At 39.7% G+C, this 21110-nt stretch overlaps 1 protein-coding gene across 4 annotated transcripts in view; it reads right to left on the reverse strand.

Moving 5' to 3' along the window:
- Positions 1 to 21110, reverse strand: part of LOC134540396 (fatty acid synthase-like) — a 140720-nt gene that overhangs the window by 83881 nt on the left and 35729 nt on the right. For all 4 annotated transcript variants that reach the window (XM_063383102.1, XM_063383105.1, XM_063383104.1 and 1 more), the window contains exons 10-18: positions 19391 to 19621; positions 18792 to 18981; positions 16881 to 17110; positions 13123 to 13427; positions 9724 to 9868; positions 8385 to 8501; positions 5166 to 5274; positions 4800 to 5060; positions 4174 to 4344 (exon numbers count right to left, since the gene is read on the reverse strand). In XM_063383102.1, the coding sequence (XP_063239172.1) occupies positions 4174 to 4344; positions 4800 to 5060; positions 5166 to 5274; positions 8385 to 8501; positions 9724 to 9868; positions 13123 to 13427; positions 16881 to 17110; positions 18792 to 18981; positions 19391 to 19621 (1759 nt within the window). The remainder of the gene's footprint in view (positions 1 to 4173; positions 4345 to 4799; positions 5061 to 5165; positions 5275 to 8384; positions 8502 to 9723; positions 9869 to 13122; positions 13428 to 16880; positions 17111 to 18791; positions 18982 to 19390; positions 19622 to 21110) is intronic.

Here is a 21110-nt window from a genome sequence, read left to right on the forward strand (position 1 = left end):
TATTGTTCTGGTTCCCACCAACCCCTTCTTCTTTCTGTAGGCTTGTTCTATTTCCCGCTAACCCCTTCTCTGTAATATTGGCTTTATTCCCTTTTACCCCTTCACATTTTTCTATTCTTGACCTGGTTACCGCTAACCCCATCACCTCTCTCACATTGATCTGATTCCTTAAAACCCCTTCACCAATTCACCACTATCTAATATTGTACTGTTTCCCAAAAACCCCTTCTGCTCTGGTTCCCGCTAACCCCTTCAATTCTCTCTAGGCCTGTCCTGTTTCCCGCTAACCTCATCACTACTCTCTTATATTGTCCTGAATCCAGCTGAGCTGACCCCTTCAACACCCAGAGAGTGTGAAGGGGTTAGCGGGAACCAAGACATTATTAGAGAGTGAAGGGGTTCATTGGAATCAGGACAATTATTAAAAAGAGATGAAGGGGTTAGTTGGAAACAGGACATGCGTACAGAGCTGTGAAGGGGTTAGCGTTAACCAAGCCAATATTAGAGAGAAGTGAAGGGGTTAGCGGGAAATAGGACAAGCCTAGAGAGTGTTCAAGGTGTAAGCAGGTAGACAGGACAAGCCTAGAGTGAGGTGAAGGGTTAAGCAGGAACCAGGACAAGATTATAGAGGGTGGGTTGAAGGGGTTAGCAGGAAACACGTCATTATTAGAGTGGGGTGAAGGTGTTCATTGGAATCAGGACAAAATTATAGAGTGGTGAAGTGTTTCATTTAAATCAGGACAATTATTAAAAAGAGGTGAAGGGGTTAGTTGGAAACAGGAAAAGTCTACAGAGCTGTGAAGGGGTTAGCGGGAAATAGGACAAGCCTACAGTGCGATGAAGCGGTTAGTGGAAACCAGGACAATATTAGAGAGAGGTGAAGGGGTTAGCGGCAACCAGGACGACAATATTAGAGAGCGGTGAAGGGGTTACCGGGAACCAGTACAATATTAGAGAGTGGTGAAGGAGTTTATTGGAAACAGGTCAAGCCTAGACAGAGTAGAAGGGGTAAGCTGGATACAGGACAATATTAGAGAGAAGAAAAGGGGTTGGCGGGAAACAAGATACAATTAGAGAATGGTGAAGGGATTCATTTAATTTAGGTAAATGTTAGAGCGGTGAAGAGGGGACAGTTGAATCAGGTCAATGTAAGAGCGGTTATGGGGTTCATTGGAAACAGAACAAGCCCAGAAAGAGGTGAAGGGGTCAGCTGAACCAGGACAAAATTATAGATGGTGAAGGGGGAAGTAGGAAACAGGACATGCTTAGTAAGAGGTGAAGGGGTCAGCTGGAACCTGGAATAGATAAGAGAGATGTAAAGGGGTTAGCAGTAAAAAAGACAAGCCTAGTGAGGGTTGAAGGGGTTAGCAAGGGAGACAGGACAAGCCTAGAGAGAGGTGATGGGGTAAGCGGGAACCAGGACAAGATTATAGAGGGTGGGTTGAAGGGGTTAGTGGGAAACAGGACATTATTAAAGGGGGATGAAGGGGTTCATTGGAATCAGGACAAGGTTAGAGACAGGTGAAGGGGTTAGCAGGAAACAGGACAAGCCTACAGAGAGGTGAAGAGTGTAGCGGGAACCAGGACAATATTAGAGAGAGGTGAAGGGGTTCATTGGAAACAGGACAAGCCTAGAGAGAGTAGAAGGGGTTAGCTTTATTCAGGACAATATTATAGAGAAGTGACGGGGTTAGCGGGAAACCGGGCAATCCTAGAGAGAAGTGAAGTGGTTAGTGGGAACCCTGACAATATTAGAGTAATGTGAAGGGGTTTGCGGGAAACAAGGCAATCTTAGAGTGAGGTGAAGGGGTTACCTGTTATCAAGACGATGTTAGAGTGAGAAGAAGGGGTTAACTTGGAAACAGGACAAGGTTATAGAGTAATGAGGGGGTTAGCTTGAAACAGGACAATGTAAGAGATTGGTGAAGGGGTTAGCTGATTGCTACCCTTCCTCTGACAGGACTGCATGCTCCATATGTGACTGTACCCTTTTCTCTGACAGGACTGCTTGCTCCATTTCTGATTAGTACCTTTTCTCTGACAGGACTATTGCTTCATCTCTGATTTGTACCCTTTCTCTGACAGGACTTCTTGCTCGATCTCTGATTATTACCCTGCCTTTGACAGGACTGCTTGTTTCATATCTGATTGGTAGCCTTCCTCTCACAGGATGGCTTTCTGCGGCTCAGATTTGTACCCTTTCTCTGTTAGGACTGCTTACTATGTTTCAGATTGGTACCCTTTATGTTATAGGAGTTCTTACTCTGTGGGGATTGGTACCCTTTCTTTGACAGGACTGCTTGCTAAATCTCTAATTGGTACTCTTCCTCTGACAGAACTGCTTGCTCCATCGGTGTTTGGTACCCTTCCTCTGACAGGACATTTTACTCTGGCTCTGATTTGTTCCCCTATTCAGACAGGACTGCTTACTTTGTCTTTGATTGCTACCCTTCCTTTGACAGGAAGGGTACCAATTGGGAAATCTCTTCCACCCCTTCTTTGCAAAATTCCGTCCCACAACCTCTCGGCATTTTTAGACGGGGAACATTACAAGCAAATAAAATGTAATTAAAAAACATTTTTTTTAAAAATTATTTACTACTGTGTATATTCTACATACTATGTCTATAACCTCTTTCCCGATACATTTTCATTTTTCGAAACAAACTAAATTAGATTTCTCAATATAGTAGGGTAGGAATGGGGCTCCCGGGACAGGATTAAGGTTAAGGTGCCGAGGTGCTGAATGCCATTTAGGATTGTGATGCCACAGCAGCCATATTGGATGATATTGACCTTGACACCAGAGGCCATTTTGGTTCGCTATTTATGTTTCCGCCATTCTGAATTACGATGTAATGAACATGGTTTTGTGTTTAGAACATATAATTTTATTCCATTATCTTGGTCTCTAGATCTTTCCACCATTTTGTTTTCTAGAAACTATAATTTACCACTATTTGGAATTATGACATCGTATCCGCCATTTTGAAGTATGTTTGTCATTGTTGGAATTTTCCTTTGTCTGCCGTATTAAAAATCCGTAATTTTCATCAGAAAAATCAATAAAAATAGTAAAATAATAGAAATATTATTTAAATCACTTTTAATAATAATAAAAAACACTTACTTCATGGAGCTCTGGGGAGAGCAAAAAATATGTGGATGGATACTTCATCCACAGAGGCTACCAGCAGACTGACCTCCCACCACTAATATCAAAGTAATATATTACAGTAGCCGGTATGATGTTTCATTCGCCATATTGGATCTGCTTTTAGCTGCTTTTTAGCGAGAAATATCAAAAAATATAGAAACTGGCTTGGCCTCGTTCAACTTGATGCGTACAGTTTCAAACTGCTGCATATTTCCTAACCCCATTAGTTCTGGTACTGCATGGGGTATATGTGTTTGGAGCGGGTGTCTGTTCTGAACTAGAAGTCAACTGGTTGGCAGTTGGATAGCAAATAACCGTAGCTGTATAAAGACTGATGCAAGAAGTTTGTTTAATATCTTGAAAGGAACTCGTAAGGACAAATCATAGAAACACCATAATGAAGTCAGTATTTTTAAACAAAAATGTTATCAAAGCAGCAAGGCATTAGCATTAAACTTTGTTTTTAAATAAACACTGTTTTGCTATTCAAACAGGAAAGGGAGGCGAGGAATCGTTCTTATTTCGAATAAGTATCAACACGGGAAAGATTGCAAGCAACCACTTCCTAACCTCCACAGGCACGCTAGTCCCGTCGCCGGCTCTTGCGCGCTCACAGGCCGCTTCGCTGCGACTGTTTTCAAACACAACTCATCAAGTCCCAGATCACGCAGATATCATATCTGGATATCAAGGGCACAGCTTTGCCATAATGCCTACCTATATTTTAAAATTTACTATAGTATGGAAGTTAATTAAATAATTAATTATTTTACCACCAATGTTGTAAGAAACTAATAACAGTCAGTTAATTTAAATTCTTAAACTTCTAGGGAAATGAAACCACGTATTTAAGTATTTTGTACTAAACAGTTTTATAGGGCATAAACAGGAAAATCATAACTAACTATACCTTTTTACAAAGTGGAAGAAATTATGAAACAAATTAGAGTGACACCAAAAAAAGATGTGATTGGCAGTTCACACTAGCATCTGTGAAGCCGAATGCTGTGACATACCCTTGGTGCTCTTTTTCCTGTTTTCTGCGAGTGGATCTATGACCAGCTTCCGAAAGAACATGGGCGCTAGCAGCTGTTGCTTGTTGGCCGTGGACTGCAGTACTGCCAACTGCAGCAGTGAGTCGATGGACACCACCCAGTCGTCGCTCCAGTCTATCACAGCGCTGCAGCCTGGTGTTGGGGAATGAGAACACGACAAGATTAAGATAAGATCATTGAGCTGGAAGTACAGTTGTATTGTAAAATAGTATACAAAATTGTTCATGGATAATTTATATTTTTGCGAGCATTGTTTTAGATCTACTTATAGGATCCAACCTCTTAATGGCATATTATTTTTTTTTTGGGTAGGGGGATGGGGGAATTGACCGTAGGCTGTGGTAAGCATTTTTACCTGGAGTGATTTCAGGGATCATGGACGACAGAAATGTCGGTCGGACCATGATTCAAACCCAGGTCCAGTGTTTTATCACTGAGCCACCTGACCCCAATTCCTCTATTGTAAACATTTGTAGCAAGATGTACTTGTCTGTGTTTTGTTAAGTGAATTGGTCTAGATACCAAATATCTGAGTGGCTGTATCACTTCCTCAGCACTAATCCCAGGTATTGCTGGACGATACTCACCTTTCTTGCAGACGGTCGCACTTCTTATTCTGCGGAACTTCTCTCCATACTCGAACCCTCTGTACTCCAGCTCCGAGTAGACATCGTGGGACGTTAAGCTCTCGCCGTCCTCGGAATCAAATTCAGTTTCGCTGGAAAACTCTGCAGCAGCGTCCTCTATGATTCTTACCTGGCCTCTGACCAATATCTGCCCTTTTCCTTCCTCGAAGATCTCGAAACAGCCAGAGGCTCGTTGGAGGAAGACTCTTATGTCCAGACATCCTACACCCATGAGAAAACTCTGTACAGCCCGAATGAAAAATAATTTTGGTCATTAAAACTATTGTCGTAGGAACTTTATGTTTTTAGCCCATCCACTGTGCTTACCATTCTTTGGAAACATCGGCAAGTAGTCAAAATGTACCCCCTCGAACATGACGGGCATCTTGCTGTAGTTCCGTGAGATCATGTCTCCGAGGTTTCTCCACAGCAGCACCTGTGGCGTAAAGCAGTCACAATAGCAGTCACTACAGCAGTGGAGGATCTAAATAATTTCACGATTCCAATATGGCGCCCAAATTTCAAAATGGCGAGCACTTCAGTAATAATAAATGATTACTGCACTCTAGCGGGTTAGAATAAAACTAGCATGATGGCAAGACGAATACACACACAAGATGGTGTCCTCCAGCAGACGAAAACAAGATGGTGGCAATGTCCTCTAGCAGGTGGTAGCTCCTGGTAGCATGTATTGAACATAAAATGTCGGATCCATGATGGTCGTCAAGTTCAAGGTCAAAGTCAAGGTAAAAGTTCAATGCCAACAGTTGATGACAAAGGTATGGTGAACAGAAAATTATACTAACATGGTTCTAGCACACTCTAGCAGACGAAAACAAGATGACGGCCTCCAGCGGACGAAGACAAGGTGGCGGACATGACGTCATACCAGTTGACGATATATATATACCTTGGTATTGGTGGTGTGAGGTCAGTCTAGGTAGCTTCCATGGAGCAAGGACTTTTTTTTTTTTTTTTTTTTTTTAAGCTCTTACCAGTTTCGATCAAGTACGGGAATCGATCTAATCAATCAGTATTCAAATAACTTAATTTTTTGATGAATTTTGAACTTTTTTTCATTAAAATGTATTATAAAGATTTTCAAGATGGCATCCATAATGACAATTTATACAGTGGTGAATTAAAAATGTTGGCTGTGGTGTAAGATGTTTTTATTACTTTTAAATGAGAATTTTTTAAATATATTAATAAATTACTGGTTTACTATCGCCGGAAATCGAACCAAGGATCAAAATCGTTTAAATAACTAAACATTTGAAGTAGGCATATTAAAAATATTTTTTGGATTTTTTTTTGGAATTACTAGCATATATATTACGGGTATTCAAGATGGCGGCCGTAACGCGAATTGCAACATTAATAGGATCCAATATGGCGGTCGTAACGTAAAGTGTAACGATGACATCGTACTGGACCAATATGGCTAGCATAATGAAAAGTGCAACATTTATATAATCCAATATGGCGACCATAACAATATGTGCAACTGTGGTTTTTAAATAATATTTTATTAAATTTTTATTATTCAATTCTATTGATTAATTTTTTATTGATTTTTAAAATTTTCCCCCGATTTTCTAACATAAAAATTACGGATTTTCAAGATGGCGACCGTAAAGGAAATTGCAACGGTGATGTCATAATCCAAGATGTTGGTCATGATATCCTTATACCTAGAAATGGCTTATCGGAGCCTTAGACATGGATGCTTAAGCCATTTTTAGGACATTGTGTTCTTTCTATGGCAAAAAGTATTTTGATGTTTTTCGAAATCCTAATTTTTGAATTGTGGAATTTTTTTTTACAGAAAAAATGGAAATTATGGCGAATTTTGAGGAATTTTGGTTAAATTTTTGAAAATTTTAATGGTAGAGGTCAAAAGTTCAAGGTCAAGGCCATCCAAGATGGCCGCCGTGACGTTACAATCCAAGATTGCAGACCGGCTCAAGCGCCACGCGCCAGCGCCTGTTTCCGGAGCCCCCAATACATACTACTATAGAGAGCGAGGCTAACACGTCATGTTGGTGTGTGATGAAATTCAGCAACACACACGACTGAATTATCGTCAAACAAGATGGCACAAGTTGGAAAACACACGAATCCTGATCTTCGGCTGCTCAGCGATATTGTAGATGTGGGCGTTGGTAATCTGCAGACCTCTAGGACGTCTCGGCAGTGTTCGGGATAGCGTGGCTAGGTAGAGATAGAGAGAGAGAAGTTATGACTATAGTTGGCGGTCAGGAACCAGCGCTCGAGGACTGCATCCCCTCAAGGTGGCCGACGAACACGAGGCATGGGCAGAGCTCACCACACACAGCAGACAGGAACAGCGATGGCAAGGTGACCTTGGCGTCTTCGTTCTGTTCTCCGGCAACACGGAGACATTTACCCTCGACGCGGGAGAAAATCTCTATCCGGCGTCACATCCTGTGTTCGAAATTATTATGCACGACAGACGTCCTGACCAGAATACATTGTTGCTAATTTAACTATAATCACGGTTGTCGCAGAATCTTCTAGCCTCCTGTGCGGGGTCCCGTAGGAATCGGGATCACCCCACCACGGGAGACGTCTTGCCTGATGCCTGTCATCACATCACAAATATTGTAAAATGCTATTTTATTTTGGCTAGCCCACCAAGGAGTAACAGTGATAGCTATTGCTACCTGAAAAGCTTATTAGATGTACAATTTACCTATGAATGTGTGTTTACTGCAAAAATGTATTAAAAATACTCAGCCATATAATGTATGGATGTGAAGAATATTTCATTTTAAATAAAATTGAAACCATAATGAAATGATACTCTTAGTGATGGATTTTTTCACTTTCTAACTTTAAAACTCTAGAAAACAAGTTCACAGTGTTTCATGAGTTTATTGTGCATGTTTTAAAGTTAAAAATATATTTTCACACAATAGTCTTGAATATCATATTGTAAGCATTATCAATGCTTATAGAATATTAATTATTATTTTTAAATGTAGAAACACAAAATTTTTATATATAGGTATGCTGAAATTCTTACTACACTCTATAGACTTTTTATTTGGTATAGTAATGTCACCACGGTCAAGTAACATTCCTGAGAGTTGTATATTTTGCTTAGTACTTATGTACCAGCTTTAATATTGTCAATTATCCTAAAGTTTTAGAAATTGCCCAAAATAAGACATAGTTTATTTTTATTGCGAGGAAGTTACCCTGTTACAAATTTTTCCCCGTGATATTATTTGGATTATTATTACTGTAAAGTTTTCATTCTGATCGGTGGTTCGGATATCTTCTCTGTCCACTTGGGAAGGCATTAATCGCCAAATATAGACCATAAGTGCAGAATGCTGACATGTTTTTCTATACGGTAAACATGCACAAGTTACAGGTTTAATTAACAGACAAGGTAAACCAAGGTATTTATTTAAAAAAAAAGTAATAGATTAATAAGTTTTTTTCAGAATTTTAGTAAAAGAGTAAATCAAGAACTGTCAAACTTGTTTGAAATTATATTTAATAACTGGTACTTACAACAATAGCTGCAGCTGGCATAATAATTTGACCTTCCACTACGTAGTCTTTGAGCATTCGATAACTTTCATCATTTAATGTCAGTGTAAAATTTCTCTTCGATGCTTTTTTTTCATCCTGAAAAATGCACATCATAAAATTGAAAAACTTGTGTAGTGTTGTTTTAAAATGTGGGCAGTGCTGTCAAGAACATAAATTTTATTTTGGGTTTTACATTACATAATTGAGAGTATGTCTACAGTATTGGCTGTATTAAATGGGACAATACCTGAAAAAATTATTTAGGTTAGTCATTTTAAACTCTAAAATTGCAATCAATCATAACATAATTCCAATTAAATCTTTGTATGAAACCACAAAAAATAAGAAAAATTTTATTTGGCTTTTGGTTGAACAATGTAAATAAGGGATGTGAGGGGTGATTGTGTGAAGGCTGTTAGGACGATATTAAAATGGGAATGACATGTGTGCATGTGTCCATCTTACACCTCTATCTGGTTTTCCCCTATACCTGTGAGTCCTTTCTCACATTACTGTTATCTTCAGTTGGTCTTATCGTTGAAACTTTCAGGTTTTTGCCCTCAAAATTTGTAAGTTTTCCGCCTTAAAAGAGTCTTATGAGTTTTTCGGGCCTTAGTGTGAAATGTGTTTCTTCTGAAAATCGTATTTCTCATCAAACTTTCGAAGTGCAACTGGTTCAAACGTATGTTCTGCTCGGCTGTTACTTTATATGTCGCAGTGCATTTGAGGAAGGGAAAGTGATATTTTTTATGATCAAAAAGATATATTATTCTTTGGTTTATTGAAGTTAAATGTGAAAACTGGCCTTATGCAAAACCAACAGTATTTACAAGAGTATAATGAAGTTATATATAATGCATACAGGAAGGAGCATATTACTAAAAGCAATGTTACAGCATCTATTTGTCATGGAGGTGATTGATTTCCTTTATCATCATCATCGCTCTGATCATCAAGATGTTACTTGAGCTCTTCTTATCCTCAGAATATTTAGTTTTGTTGTGGTTGAAAAATCTCTGAAGATTTTCTCAAGCTCCAGCAAATATTCCATCCAAGATGTAATCTCGTGCACAAAGTTGAATCATGGAATGTTATGGTATCGATATGCATGACATGCATTGAGCATGTGGCTCACCTCGACCTTGATGCTTTGACTAGCAATGTGCACAGTTCACATGCATGCGGAGAAATGCATTACCGCTGAAGGTGGTGTTTTTGAACATCAGCCGAACTGTCTGGTAACCATTAAAATAACATCAGTCATCGACAACTTCATTAATTCTGCTTTGTCACCATTCACCTCGTGTGCAGAACATACCACTTTGATCTCGCTCGTCAAGCGCCATGTCTTGGAATGGTCCCACGTGGCGAGGGGGGCGAGGGACGGTGTCCCCCTGGACACTGGGAACTGCACCGGTGGGTACAGAGCGCTGACACGAGGGACCACTCCTGCCAGATATAGTCTGCAACAGGACATAGTGATTCATTACGATGAAGAGGATACATGATTTAACAGTCTAATCTTCTGTCAACGTGGGTGTAGCCAGTATTTAGGAGCTTTGGGATAAGCATCTAGAATATATTTTGGATAGGCCTGTTTCTGGGGTGTCCTGGGCTACAGGGAGTACCACCTAAGCAAGCTGGCTTCCTGAGGGTTCTCCCCTGGAGAATGGGTAAAAAATTATGTTTGAAAACACATTTTGTGGATATATAAGAATCCTTTAATGTTTTTTAAAACCTGAAATTCTTATATTAAAATAAACTTAAACGGCTAAAGGAAGTGAATTTTATACCCTTCCATAAGTGGAGTAACCCTGCATCTTAAAATTTCATACCAGTCTCTATATTAGGTAACATTAAATATTTTTATAACAATGTGTTTAAAAAATGCGTTATTTTTAGATAACAACAAATAATCTTTGTAAATAAATGTTGTTTATGAAAGGTTCAAGAAAAAAAAAATGATGCTCTAAGCAAAGTAACAAACTTTGTGCATAAAGCCATAGAACTAGATAAAAAAAATGTATTGGTGTAATGTTGGATCTTGCTAATGCTTTTCACACAAAAAAAATTATAGATAAATTGGATAAAGTAGCAATAAGAGGTTTAACAAACACTTGGTTTAAAATTTATTTGAATGGTAGGTCACAGAGTATAAAATAAATTACAGTAGAATCCCGCCGATGCCACCCCCCTCTGATGCGTCCATTCCGTTTATACGACCGTTTTTTGAGAAACCGTGAAAAATTTGAGCAGAGAAAGTCGAAAATTTGAGTAAAATCGGCTGAAAAACAAGTCTGTTACACTTTGTTGGGCGCTATGTGTTCACGTTTATCTTGGCGAGCACTGTACTGCAAGCAGGCAGGCATACAAAAGACGGCTAAAAATAGATACCGCCCCTCTAGACTGTCCAAGCTAGCCAATACCGGTAATCTGCGCGGATCACCTGATAGCATCTACGCGCACGTCTATTGCCGTCCCTGTCCCGTGCCTTTGTCTTGCGACTGGTTAGTGTGATGTGATGTCGCCAGGTGTTTGGTTCTCGGCTATTTTTCTATAACATCGCTGACTTCGCACATGCGCAGCTAAACAAAAAAAATTGCGTGGACTTGCATACCCCGAACAATGGGCTCCGATAAATACTCGCGCTAAGTGAAATCGCGTCACGCGAGTTCGGCTATGCTAGCCGGATGGTAGTTATTTTCGTTCAAAATGTGGCGAAGGAACTTGTGTGGTTCAGGTAGAAAACATTCGGCCATAAACGAAAGATATAAGAACAATGCTATCCTGAAATGCTGTGACATGTTTTTGGAGTAGATAATCACAGCAGCAGACCGACAGGATGCGCTCCCAACCTTGCCGTCAGCGATGTTTATTTTGACAGCTCAAGCAATTATCTTTTCCACGGCCCTTCACAGCGTAAAAAAAGGGGGAAAAAAATGTTGGAATGCAGACGGAAAAGTAACTATGCAGTAAAATAAATATATTTACGGCCCTGCTAAATTTTTCCATTCAATAAAATTTGAGGTATTAGTGATTTTTCTGCAGAAACTGCTGTGTGACTAATAAACAAATTGTATCATAAAAACTTATAAAGTATTTATTAACGGCGAAGGACAGTCGTATAAGCCCATAAAAATATTTATTTTACTGAGAATGGACCATACAACCTGGCTTTTGCCGCACGCGGTGTGGGAGGGGAGGATGATGCTGACAGTTTCTCACGCAGAAGGTAAGCTACCACAGTGGCTTTTCGTACGGGCGGGTAAGATAACATGACAGCTGAGACGGCTTTTCTTGCGATAGTGGACGCGCTGAGCTCGGCTACACACTGCCCGAGCGGCATTCACACGATGTATCCGACGATGCGGTGACACCCCGAATTCTCTATTGCGATTATTCCGTTTATAAGTCCATTTTTTTCTGAAACCGTGAGGGGTCGCATCAGCGGGATTCTACTGTAATAATAAATTTGGAGACTTTCAAAATATGAATATAGAAGTTCTACAGGGCAATATTCATGTGTTAATTTTTTTTTTCATGATGATGATACTGCGATTTATTTATTTATTTCTGAAAATTAACCTTTTGTGTTTGAAACTGTTAATAATGAACAAAAAAAAAAAGCTATATTAGATAACCATTTTCTTTCTCAAAATTTATATAAAAAAATCTTATTACTTTTACTGCAAACATTCCTGGTCAGCCTAGTGAAAATGAACTGAAATTTCATGTTTTTAACCGTGAAAAATGTAGTGTCATAGAAAGAGTACAGGATAAAAAATACTTCTGTATAGTACTCGACTCTTTTCTACAATGAGACATGTTTGTTAGGTATCTTATAGTTATAATTCAGAAAATTGTGTTTAAATTTGTAATTTAATTGTTTTATTTTATTACATTTAAAATTCTTTCCGAATTTTTTGCTTAAACATTTAAAGATTTCCAATAATAGGGGCCAATATGGCGGACATGACGTCATCCAAGATGATGGAATCCAAGAGAGCAGCTGGTCTCAAGGTCTATATAAAATGTCTTTCCGGAGGCTTACTGGGGCTTGGTAGAAGGAAAATATAAGCATTTTGATTTAAACTTTTATGGATCAAGGTCAGAGGTCAATATAAAATGTTCCCCCAGAGGCTGGCTAGAGGCTGGTGGAGTGTGAGTTAAATACTCTTTGGGGACATTTCAAAACACCAACATTATTGTTGCCCAAAATTGTCAATTTTCCCTATAAAAACAGGAATTTTTTTATTCGAAAATGGATTTTTTTTAAAATTCATATTCTGTGATGTAAAATCCTAACTCAGAAAAATAATTTACATTGATGTTTTAGCGAATTTAGGTCTGTTTAGTATAATTTTTAAAAACAAATATCAATGTCATAACAGATGAAGGCCATGATATCACAACCCAAGATGGCAGGTGGCACTAGTCACCTCATTCCTACTCCTGGGCTCGGAACTACTGTTAGATATTACTTTTAGGAGAATTTGGAGTCAATTTTTGCTAATTTGCTTAATTTTTGACATATTATGAATAAATTTTGAACTGCAAAGTATTCCAAGATGGTGCCGTGATTTCACCGTTTAAGATGGCATACCCCAATCTTCAATACTCACTCTACACCCTGCACAGGACCAGCCATTATATACTACTAACTAGGGACTTTCTCTACGAGGATAGCATGATATATAGGGTGTGTTGTAATACTCACTTGCCAACTGCAGACAGCAGGAACTCCAGACCTTTCTGGTTCCCTCGCTGCGTGAGAGGCACGTTGATGCAGTCCGCTGCCATCGACCTCTTCAGTATGGCCTGCAGGAGGCCGTGAGGGGCAATCTCTATGAGTATGGCATTCTTGGGGATGTGCTTGCTGGTCTCCTCGAACAGGACTGGGTTCAGCAGGTTGTTGGTGTGGTACTGAGCTGACGAGTATCTGGCCTCGTCTGTGCTCCACAGCTCCTCCGGGGCGGAGGTGCTGAGCCAGCGAGGCGACCGCTGCTTGGGTTCCGGGATTACCTGTGATTGTAGCTCATTTGGTAAATGCATCGTAGGCAGTGGGATCATTAGGTACGTCAACTACAATACAGGACAGGAAAATCGGAGGAAGAATTTGGAAGAAGCTTACAGTAAAATATATCATGAAATTTAGTTGGTTTTATGTCAGCAAAACACGGAAGACTGTTATCAAACTGCATATACGAATCAGGATTTAAATGCATTTTAACCTGCTTTTTCCTCGTACATAATGCAGTGACATCTGTTACTCTTTGCTTTGTTTTGAGTTTTAAAATTTAATTTTACAATATATGTAGAATGGTTTTATTATTTTTTTAACAGACTACGAAGCATATTTGTGTTACGTGCCACTGGACAGAGGCAAATTTAAATTTTAAAGGCTCTCGTTTTAGTTCAGTTTAATGCTATTGTTACTTGTGGGAATATATGTCCGGAAAGGATAGCCCGAAATAATTTGAAATGATTTAGTAAATTGTAGAAACACTTTCTTTCCTGAACTACAACAATCTTAATAACTGTGCACAAACCTAATCTCAGTTTAATTTTTCTACTATTCACTCTCCCCACTGGAGCTCGGCTCGACTGTGTCTCTCTCTACTGTCCTCGCACCTCGGCCCCAACACGCTACCTCGCACTACTCGCTCGTCCGCCGCGCACACAACACCGTCCCTGATGCTCCGATCCTCGCACACGAGGCCCCAACACGCTACCTCGCACTACTCGCTCGTCCGCCGCGCACACAACACCGTCCCTGATGCTCCGATCCTCGCACCTCGGCCCCAACACGCTACCTCGCACTACTCGCTCGTCCGCCGCGCACACAACACCGTCCCTGATGCTCCGATCTTCGCACTGGAGACCGAGGGCTCGCTCGCCCTGCAGCTCGCAGGGCGCCCCGCCATGTCAAGGTCACGTTGCCCTCCAAAGTGTCACTTCATCAGTGACCTGCGACCTAACACTCAAAGCTGCGATGACAAAGATGTCGTAGTTACGCCTGTTCACGCGACGATGCCCTGGAAACCTGCAGAACCCCCAAGCACCCTGCGGTCGGACTCGTGTGGAAGGAGTGTAGTCGTCAGAAAGTGGCCCACTAATGGAATGTCCCTGTAGTTGTATGGTGAGAGTCGAGTGTTACCTATGAGTCGCCTGCTTGAGTACGTGTATTGCAACCTCTTAACACTATATAGCAGTGCCGTTTTGTGTTAACAAAAGATGATAACGTCACAGTGTCAAAAACGTTTTCATGTTGATGACCCACTGTTTTCTATGGTATGATTAACAATAGTTAAAAAATATCTTGGAAGAAAATCTGGCAGAATAAAAATGTTATTGCTATAATAACCTCAGAGGTGGAAGTACCTAGTGAAAAACTTACATTTGGATATGCAGCCAGAACATTTTTTATTTTCCACAAGTGGGATGTAAGGTTAAATTAACTACCCAAAATATATAAAAATTAAGTAGTATGTAGTTCTAGTGTGTTCTCAATGTGCTATTTTATGTTTATTTTATTTTCTTGTTTAAAAATATTGTGAGACCAGTAACACAATAGAGCAAGATTATCCCAACACATTTTTGGCTAAACATTTTTAACATTTTATAACCTTACTGTAAACTCACAATAAAAACTGAACAGTGCAAGATTGATATTATAAACCGGCTGTTAAACGAGGATATACTTTGATATTTATCATTCCAAATAAAATTTTTTGACATTATTTTCTTTCTTTTATCATTGAAATAAAATTACTTAAAGATTATTGAATTCTTATGTCCTTTTTGTTGTTAGAGCCCAGTAATTTATAAAGGAAGAATTTTTTCTGTAAGATGGTAAAGTTGAATGTTTGGATTAAATTCCATTTTTGCTACTCATCTTCTTCCAGCCTGCTGCTGGGGGCACGATTATAAATCCATGCAGCTGGGAATAGGCAAGAAGGCATGGATTGGAAAGATTTGCGTGGTACAGATGGCCGCTCCATCACACGGAATGAATTTCGGACCAGGGGTGGAACTGGAACCTTACTGCAAAAGGCAGCTCACTTCTACTTGGAGGACAGGCTTTATCTGAAAGACACAATTCTAAGACTTTGGTCTGAAACAGGTAGACCAAAAAATCTTGTTTATCGTCTATGTCTTCCCGGATATCCACACTATTGTGTCCTTCCTGACATGCTGTTAGTGCTTCGCCCGCTGTTCAACATATTCCTTGTGTCCTTCCACTCCCGAACCCAATATCAACCACTCAACCGAACGACTTCACAAACACCATCTAGCCGACCCCCGCAGGGCCACCAACCTCTCCACTACACACGTCCTACACGACACACACTTGACATGGTTTGATTGTTATCTTTGAGGTTACAGAAAAGAAGTATCTCTACCACTTAAGCCTGTTTATTTTATGATATGAAATGTGGTATTAGTGTAGCTGTGAATTAAATTATAAGGGACCTATTAGGTTATGGCAAAACATGGACAGCTATTTTGATATTTACATTATGACACAATACATGGTACAAATGTGCAGTGCTTGCATAAAGGACAATAACATGCCCCTTTTTGAATAACCTGTAACATTTCCGACTGGCCTGGCCAGATGACTCAAAATGGTTACAATGCATGAAAACACGTGCACTGCAGGTAGATGCCCGGGTTGAGAAGGTTTTAACATTACGGTGCTTGTACACAAACATTATTAGAACAAGTGATTAATTAAATCAAACGATTGTTGAGAAAATATTTTTTTTGTTATTTAAATTCAATCAGTTCTTGAAAGACAAAACAAACATTGCATAACTCTGCCACCGATATGTCTTATTATTAATATTTCAAATCACTACATAAAGTGCTAAATGAGTCACGGAGTGCCGCCTTGGCCCTGGATCTACAATGTTTTGAGGAAAACACATCCCATTATATGAACAATGCAACCAAATTCCTATACAAATACTACATTAACGCGGCTTGCTCTTATTGGCCACTGCCATTCCTTCTAGAAATTCATTATTCGGGACTTTTCTAGTGAAGGTGCCTTCTGAATGGCAAAAAGAAGAATATTTACAGAGATATGAGTTCAGACAATTTAATTCGTAAAATATTAAATGTTATTTTCTTTAAACATATTTCTTAAAAATACAAATGAACACATTTACATAATATGTTTTATATCAGAAAATCAACTGCTTATATATTATAATACTATGTCACTACAGATTTGTGCTGATGTGGTATTTATATAATTATTTAAAAAATTATTAAAGCTTGTGTAAATAAAAAGCAAAATTATACTTAAATAATTCAAGACCGCAGAAGTTGTGACATAACATACATTAGAGGATTGACTTTTTTTTTTAAATTGTACAGTAATTAAAAGAATGCTAATATAATAGCACGATAAAAGATTATTGTGAGTGTTAAAAAAAATCTAATAAACATTCCATCTTCAGAACTTACAGTCTTTAAGTAAGCCAATAGTTTCGGTGCAGCGGGCTTGATGTATCGGCTGTGATACGCAATGTTTGACACATTGACTTCCCTGGCAAAAACCAATTGCGTTTGTAATTGGTTTACAAACTGCGTAACTGCTTCAGCTGGTCCAGAAATAGTACTGCTATCAATACTGTTGTGGCAAGCTACATCGATGCTCGGAGGAACTATGCTTTTTATCTTCTTGTAGCCCAGACCTGCATAATAGAAAATTATGCATTAAATATATTTGGGAGTGTAGAATCAGGAATACTAAATTATAAATGAAACACAATGTAAACTACTAAATCATTTGCATTGAACGAAGCAGCTTTAAACAAAATTGTTCTCATATATGACATGAAAAAGTACATAAGTTTATTTGGCGGTGAAAATTTCTTCCGATTGTTACATATTAAAAAAAAATTAATTTAAGACCCAGATTAAAAAAAAAATGAATACTGCATAACATGATATGAAAACCTGTATGGTTTATTCTACAACAGTGCAAACATTTCAAAAGTACAAGAAACACAAATCCGTACTAGAATTTAAGAAAAAAAATAAGTCTCTGCAAGTTAAACCACAGAATGGCACTGTAAGAGAGATAAGGTAATATGTATTAAGACCTGAAATACAAATGACACACACTGAGAAAAAAATAATTGGTAATGTTAAAATACTGTACAGTCCAGGATCCGTGTGAGCTGTTTTTTTTTTGTGGTTGTAGAGGGGGGGGGGGGGTGAAGGGTAAGGAGAGGATGCGGGTCGCCACGAGAAGTAGAGGAAGAAGTGGATGGGAATGTATTTTTGATGGGGGAGGGGAAATCCTACTAACCGTGTGAAGTATATTGGCAGGTAGTATGCGACGAGTAGTGGAGCCGAATGTAAAACTTAGAAAAAGTAACAAGGTAATTCACAGCCGAGAGAGAGAGAGAAATAGAGAGAGAGAAATAATTAGTAAAGCCTCCTTCGAAAAACAGTACAAAAATGCTGAAATGTCTGCTGATGTAATTAGTTGAAAAACACAAACCAAAGGAGAACATTTTTGATCGACTTTTAAGAGATGCAGGACATCATGTCATTACTCTCCCACCATTCATGTGTTAGTTCAGTGCTACTGAGTTAGTGCGGGCAAAGATGAAGAGGTGCATTCGGGAATGTAAAACCGTGGGAGAATTTTCCGCGCAAGTACTTAAGACCCAGGCTGAATTCTTTTAACTCCCTAACAAAATATGACTGAGTAGGCTAATGGAATCATGTTGGGAAATTATGACATGAATACTTGAAGAGGGTCTGCAAAATAAAAAATGGCAATGGACCCATTATTAATAAATCAACATGACGACAATGACGACGACAAATTCCTTTCATAAAAAAGAAACAGTGTAATGCAAAACAGTGATGAATGTAGAGAAAGTGACATTAATACATTGTGTTTTTCTCAGCCGTTATGAGAGATGGTATTCATTTGTTGACTTATCGATACTTAGAATTATTTTAAAGGTTTGTATGTCTCATGTGCCACTGCACAGCTTAATGTCTATTACATCATGCCATCATTCTTATTTTTACGATTTCGCAGAAACACAAATGATGTACTTTCATTACTGCGCTATATATTTTTAGACTGCCTAATATAAAGCTGGGTCGTGCCTAGACCAAGCACATACCCCTCCGCCATTGCCGCTTCGTTCTGCCGATTCGTGCCGAGCAATGTTTTCTGTCGGAACTATGAGGTGCAGCTCGCTACTTGCGTGGTCCCTACAGTACATAGCCATGGATACTTTTAAAAAAATTTAAAATATCAATATAAAACTGTGAACAAATCTAACACAGTAGGTTTTGTAAATAGGCAAAAGAACCTGAATATTGTCTACATTCACTCGGCCTTCTCACCGACAGCGGCCATGCGTCCTTCGATGAGCTCAGTCTCCAGAGAAGCCAGGCCCCTGTAGTACGCGGCCAGGATCATCTGCTCCATGGTGAAGCAGCCGTCGGCGTAGGCACAGCCCAGCTCCCCCACCGAGTGCCCGATGATGCCGTCCGGCTCGATGTTCAGCAGCCTCAGAGTGTCCACCAGCGCCAGCTGGTGCGGGCACAATAATATTCTATATCATCACACTAATTGTGTGCATATTTTGTAAGGGCTTTACTAAAGAAGTTCCATATGTGAATAAGTAAAGGGATGCTTAATATTATCACATGCACACCTGGCCTGGTCATACATTCCAATGGAATTAGTCCTTTGTAAATAATGTATGATTAGAATAGAATACACGACTCTCTCTCTTAAATTTAAGGTTGCCATTTTAAGAATAATACTGCAGATCAAGGGAAAAAACAATAATACAAATGCAATATCCACGGTAAATTAAATTTTTCTATGAGGATGTTCGATACAAATAGACTGATAAAATGTGTGAAGTCAGGACTTCGCATAGCATTAGAACCATTCAACTATGAGAACTAATATCAACAATCGGCTTGTCGCGCACCTGCACAGCAGCGATGCCCACGAAGGAGTGCAGGATGTTGTCGAACACAGCAGGATCCTGGCTGGTGAGGATGTTGATGAGGTCCAGTCCTTTGGGCTGCAGTATCCTGTGGCACTCGTGCAGAGTGCGAGCTATGACGGGCAACCTCATGAGGTGAGTGGCCATGCCGGCCCACTGGCTGCCCATCCCGGAGAACACGAACCACACCGGCCGCTTGGAGCCGTCGAAGTACTGTAGAAGCAACAACAGCAGCAGGCTATAGGTACACATATTACTATACAAGGTGGAAGTGAGAGTGTATGCCAAGCCACTTGCTGCATGTCCTGGAGCTACTTTGATCTGTCAAGTGACAATAAGAAGCTATAGACATAGGAAAACTCATTACTATACTAGGTTGAAGTGAGTGGCAATAACAGGCCCCTGATTGCCTAGTCCAGACAACAATAACTACACAAGTTGCTTCAAGCTGTCAAATTACTGTGGGAGTGACAATAGAAACTAATTCTAAGATTGAGGATATTTTTGACAGGTACTGTAGGGAACATACAGATTTTGACTTCTGAATGTTTCTATAGGTATAGCTAACAAAATTAACATTATATATGGTTAGCTAATCTGTTTCTCAATGAAGCTGGTTTTGTTTTGTTAATTTATCAAAATAGTAATTTATCAGAGCGTAAACTCTTCTTGCAGCTCCTGTCAGGGATGTATTATACTATCTTGAACAGAGTGTGTTGCCATACTGTAAGAAAGTTAGTGTTGGGGCTATGTTTGTCTTTCGTTTTATGTCCATGGCTGACCATGTGTTGTATTTCACTACTTAGTATTGTTAGACTGATTATTGGGGTGATAATATGCAAATAATCAAAATGTTTCATATAAGTGTTGTAGGCCTAATTAAATCAATTATGTAGGAAATACTTTAACAAAATTAATAATTACCAATAGCAATATGATAATACTATAGGATCTAAATTTTAGTAAAATTTCAGAAAAGGCTAAACTTTTTTGGAGTACATAATATAATACAAATTGACATAGTCCCGGGCTGCGCCCTTCTGAGCCCGATGTGCCACCACCTCCCCCCTTACACGCTGCGTGCCCCCTCCTTCCACCCCCACCCGCTGTGTGCGTGCGTGCGTCGGCCCGCGCCCGCCGATGTGATTTTTTTCCCCTAACCTAACTAAAACTAAGTGTATTTTGGAGGGGTCCGGGTTAGGGAGGGACCTAGGTGCGTCTCAGACCGAAGCCTATACGCCTAGTCATGCTGGGATTAGCCATGCAGGAAGAGGGTCGCATGCATCATGTGCTAGGAGGGGATTGGCCAGTCATGGCAGCGATTGGCGCCATGATTAACTCCCGTCACTCTTAAATCTAGACTATAACTAGAGATAGGTTGGGCCCAGGTAAAACCTGCATAGACACAGGGAAAACCCTGGGCACTTACATGCGGGATGCAAAAATTCATGCATTATTGGCAAGCAGGTTGAATACGGGAAACAGAAGGATGATTCCGGAAGAAGAGTTGGACAGAGTAGAAAAGAGTCTACCATGTGGAGGAGGGGGGGGGGGGGGGGGGGGCTTGCACATTGCTGTGCGCATTGATTTTGGGTGGCACTGGTTGTTTCGGGGGTGACTTTAGTCGTTTCCCGCCAGGCTGCCAGCCAGCCAAGTTAAAGGAAAGAACATAATTTAATTATATGACCTCAGCTCCCAAGTT

This window comes from Bacillus rossius, chromosome 16, assembly GCF_032445375.1.
Source record: "Bacillus rossius redtenbacheri isolate Brsri chromosome 16, Brsri_v3, whole genome shotgun sequence".
NCBI lineage: Eukaryota > Metazoa > Arthropoda > Insecta > Phasmatodea > Bacillidae > Bacillus > Bacillus rossius.